This window comes from Gavialis gangeticus, unplaced genomic scaffold (assembly GCF_001723915.1).
Source record: "Gavialis gangeticus isolate Ggan-Ray unplaced genomic scaffold, GavGan_comp1, whole genome shotgun sequence".
Taxonomy (NCBI): domain Eukaryota; kingdom Metazoa; phylum Chordata; order Crocodylia; family Gavialidae; genus Gavialis; species Gavialis gangeticus.
In genome coordinates this window covers 28,000,252-28,004,592 of record NW_017729033.1, presented here as the reverse complement: position 1 = coordinate 28,004,592, position 4,341 = coordinate 28,000,252, and the positions used below count along the sequence as shown (strand labels likewise).

Below are 4,341 nucleotides of genomic sequence, written 5' to 3'. Positions count from 1 at the left end.
GCCCAGCCGCGCCGGAGCAGCCCGGGCGCGGCAGACCCACTCGGGCGGGGACAGCCCGGGACAGCCCGGGACAGCCCAGCCCGGCCGCCTTCCTCCGCCCCACTCCCGGCCCGCGGCACCGCGCGGATCCCGATCCTGGCCCATACCGCAGCGCCGCGCGCACCAGCGGATACCGCGAAGGCATCAGCCGCACACCCCGTGCCGCCATGTCTCCTCCGCGCGCCAGCGCCGGGTCATGGCCTCGCCACGGGCCAATCAGCGGACGCTGCTTCCCTGGGGGGGCGGGCGAGGCGAAGAGTGGCAGGAGCCGCGTCCAGCGGGGCCCCCCAGCGTCCCCGAGGGGCGGGGCCCGCTGCTCCGCACTGTGTGAGGAGGCGGGGCGCTAGAGGGCGGGCAGTGACGTAAGGGACCTGCCCCGCCTCACAGCCGCAGGTAATGTTGCGGGCGGAGGGAGAGGGGTGAGGCCACCGACTGTATTTTCCCGCATACCACACGTACCTCCCTTCCCAATTGCGGTGCGGCTTTCAGTGAGGAAACCGTGTTCGGTGTGGAAAAGGAGATGACCAGCGCTGAGCCTGCACCATAGCATGGGCCTGGTGCAGTCCGTGAGCTGCTGGTGGAAACGACACCGGATTTACAGGAGCTCGTGTCAAGAGCGACTTAGAGCCGCCCAGCAGGCCGAATGGGTTGTGCCCGGGCTGTTTGTGGGCTGGATCCAGCTGGTGGGCCTCATCCGGTGCCCGGCCACGGGGAGGGGGCAGGGGGCAACCTGGCCGTATGGGGAAGGGCGTTGCCCAGCTCTAATCCAGCCACAGAGGAGGGGGCAGTGGCCTGACCCTGATGCAGCAGCAGAGGAGGGAGGCTGTGGCCCAGCCCTGCAGGGGGAAGGAGCCCAGCCCAGCTCCAACCTGCTACACCGGGCTCGGGAATTTGGCCGAGGGGAGTGGTGGCAGTATTGATTGCTCCCCCACTGCCAAATTTCCTGACCTGTGCGGTGCCCCTGCGGGCCAGATGCAGTGGCTCTAAGGGTTGCATCAAGGGTTGAGCACCTCTGACTTAGAATAAAGAAGTAACAGACTTACTACTGCCCTTTGCAAAGGTCTGGGGCCTAATCTTTTTTTCTACCTTCTGCCTTCCAAAAACAAGATACATGTTTTATTTTGGGGGGTGCAAGTATGTGAGAAAACAAGGTCATTTTATCACCAGTACCATCAGGCACTGGCTACCTTAAGCTATGAGAAACTTCATTTTTCTAGCAAAAGACTCCTTTCAGGATGTCACAAAGGATTTCCGCGCTACCGTCACGGTTCTCAACCTTTTTAGACTCAAGGCAACCACTAGGAAAATGGCAGTTTTTAGATTTCACTGGGTTTGTTTGTGGGGGTAGGGGTTTGATTATGGAAATGCAATAAAACTCTTTTGCAAGGAACTCAGAAAGGCCACAACAGGTCAGAATGTTTTTGGCATTGCAGATTTCTATTTGAAATCTCCAGGTTTATTGTGTGAATCATATAGGTTTTTATTTACCTAACAGTGCCAATATTGCATGGTACCCTTAAAAGGAGCTCATGCATCTCCACGGCGTGATGGCAGCCTGGCTGAGAATTACAGGTCTGGCCTGAATAGACCTTCCAGACCTGAACAGTCTAAACCAGTGGTGTTCGGCCTGTGGCCTGTAGTCCTTAACACTGCCACTGTTTTCCCAAAGCCACATTTCTGGACCCGTGCAGTGCCAGAGGACACAGTTTTATGCATTGGATTATTTCAGTGTGCAGGTTCACACCACAGCCCGACCAGCGCATGGTGTCAAGCCAGCACAGGGTTTGTTCTGTAGCCAGATCCAGTGCATGGGGTCACTCTGTGGCCAGATTTGAAGCACCAGATTACACTCATGTGCCAATTCTGCATGGGATCTGGCCCACAAATTTACCCCACACAAGGAAGCAGGCCCACAGACCAGTCCTGTGTCACTCAGGCAGCCCGGTAGGTTAAGCACCTTTGGTGTGAGCCCATGAGATGTTGTCTGCCTGAGTCAGGGGGCAAACTGCACAGTGATATTTTTCTGAGTTAGTAACTGTCAACAAAGTGACTGTTATGTTTTGAGAAAGACATCAACAGTAATGGATTTATCCCAGAGTGACTCCCATGCCTTCACAAATGCCAAAATAACCATCTACAGCCTGACACCTCCTATCTGCACTTATGTACTGTCCAAACAGAATCTGAACTACATTGAAAAATGGCTGGAATGGTAAAAGGAGTTCAGTAACTTGTACCAAATTCAATGTTTTTCTGATCATATTAGTAAGTTAAAAGAACCTCCCTTACAGTATATCCAAAATTGCTGCAGATTTTCCAGCCTGTCACACGAGGGTGCTACAGAACCAAGGGCCTTGCTGCCTTTGGGCAAATTTGTTCAGCGTTTACAAGGTCTTCAGCATAGGTTTCCTTTGGATAGCAGCTACCTGTCTGAAACCTCACTTTCTGGCCTCTGTATGAGGTAGGCTATTTAACACAATGCGCCAATGACCTTGTGAGTTATGACAAATCCTGTGTCTAGAACAAAAATGTAGCAGAAACATTTTGATTAGCACTATTATCAAATTACTGGGCACAGGAGCTCCCATGTTACTGGGAAATGGATTTTTAGCATAGGTTGATGTGGAAGAGTGGAGGGCCAACCTTTTGTAAGTGATCCACAAAATAGCTCCATACCCTTCCTGGGTGTCACTCAAATTGCTTTCCCCTGCCTGCTCGTCTGCTCTGCTTTCTGCTCCCTGTCCTGCCTGGACCCTCCCTATTCTGCTGTATGCCACATACAGAGGCTGCCTATGCCACTTGTGGTACCTGTCTGCAGGTTGGCCACCCCTGATTTGGAAGATACTGGATTATATTGAAAAGCTCTCTGACAATAGAAAAAGCTGATGTTAAGACTTTGGTTTCTCACATTGGCAGTTGTAAATAGTGTTGGGACACTTAGCTTTTTCATGTCACATTATGAGCATGAATATTATGGTGTGATGTTATTCCTTCAAAGATACCATTGACTTCCATTTTTTTCTTTACCACTACTTAAGAAAAACCTTGCAGGGTTTGAAAAACATGCTGATAATATTGAAGCAAGGTTGAGGTGGGTATGGAGTGAATAGAGAAGGGCTATAAAGGAAGATATATGGAGAACGCCAGGAAGAAATTAGACTTTCTGCACTCAGTGGTGAGACTCAGTGCCTTTTAAAATGCATTTTAAAATGTTTCCTGGGGAAATTACTGTCCTATTTTTAAAAGGTTCAGGCAGCCATTATACCCTTCTTATTCTTTGTGCCTGTCATTTTCTCCTGACACCTTCTGCATGTAACTTCCTCTTCAGCATTTTTGCCCACCCTCCCTCTGTTCTTAAAATTGTGGTGTTACCACCTCTGAAAGTTGTTCCTACTACTAATTGATTGATAGCAGAAGAATCCTTACAGGACTGAGCTGAACCAGCTGAGCTGTCTGCTGCTGGCAGGTGTGATTCATGGCTGAGAGACAAACATTAGACCAGTGATTCTCAGCCAGGGTGTGGTGGTGCCATGCAATGTTAGCATTGTTAAGTATAAACGTGAATCACAAGATAAACCTAGAGATTTCAAATAGGAATCCATAGTGTTAAAAACATCCAGACCTGCTGGGGTCTTCAGGAGTTCTCTGCAGTAGAAGAATTACACTGTTTATTTTCTGTAGTGAAAAAAAAGTGTGAAAACCAAGTGCTGGGATTTTCCGAGGGGTGCCTTGAGTCTGTTTAGACATACCTCAGCTCTATTGAGGGATGCCTTGAGTTTAAAAAAGGTTGAAAACACACTGCATTAGACTAACAGTCTCCTATATGAGTTAAGTCCTATGTTTGGGACTTGCAAACTGAATGGGTAGTTCAGAAGCTTTCTGCGAGTAAATACATTTTCAAGTCAAATTAAGATTTTTTAGAGCTCCACAGTGAAAGTGATTTTGTTGCAGTTTTCCTTGCTGTCAACAAAAGCCCACAAGAAGAACACAACAGCTGTTGATACTTTCAAGTCAAAGAACATATGCTTTAAGACTATACCATGCCTGTTTGCGTTATAACTGGTGCCTTGTCTGGATTTCACAATTTGTATTATTTTATAATATGCAGATTAGAGGTAGTATAAACTATAGTAGGTCCTCAGCTGCTTAATGGCGGTATGATGTAGAATTTGCTTGCATTTGCTTGACCAAAGTTTGGGTAAGAAGAAGAGGCAACAGGAATGATCAGGTCACGAGGTGTGAACCATTTTAGAAAATTCAAGAAAGATGGAATGGAAAAAAAACTAGGTTAAAGGTCACTAA

At 48.6% G+C, this 4,341-nt stretch overlaps 1 protein-coding gene across 1 annotated transcript in view; it reads right to left on the bottom strand.

Annotated features, from left to right (window-relative positions):
• The window catches only part of GRPEL1 (GrpE like 1, mitochondrial), a 7,096-nt gene extending 6,854 nt beyond the window's left edge, over positions 1 to 242 (bottom strand). The window contains exon 1 of the mRNA XM_019526345.1: positions 147 to 242. Within this exon, the coding sequence (XP_019381890.1) occupies positions 147 to 208 (62 nt within the window). The 5' untranslated portion in view covers positions 209 to 242. The remainder of the gene's footprint in view (positions 1 to 146) is intronic.
• Positions 243 to 4,341: the final 4,099 nt, after the last annotated feature.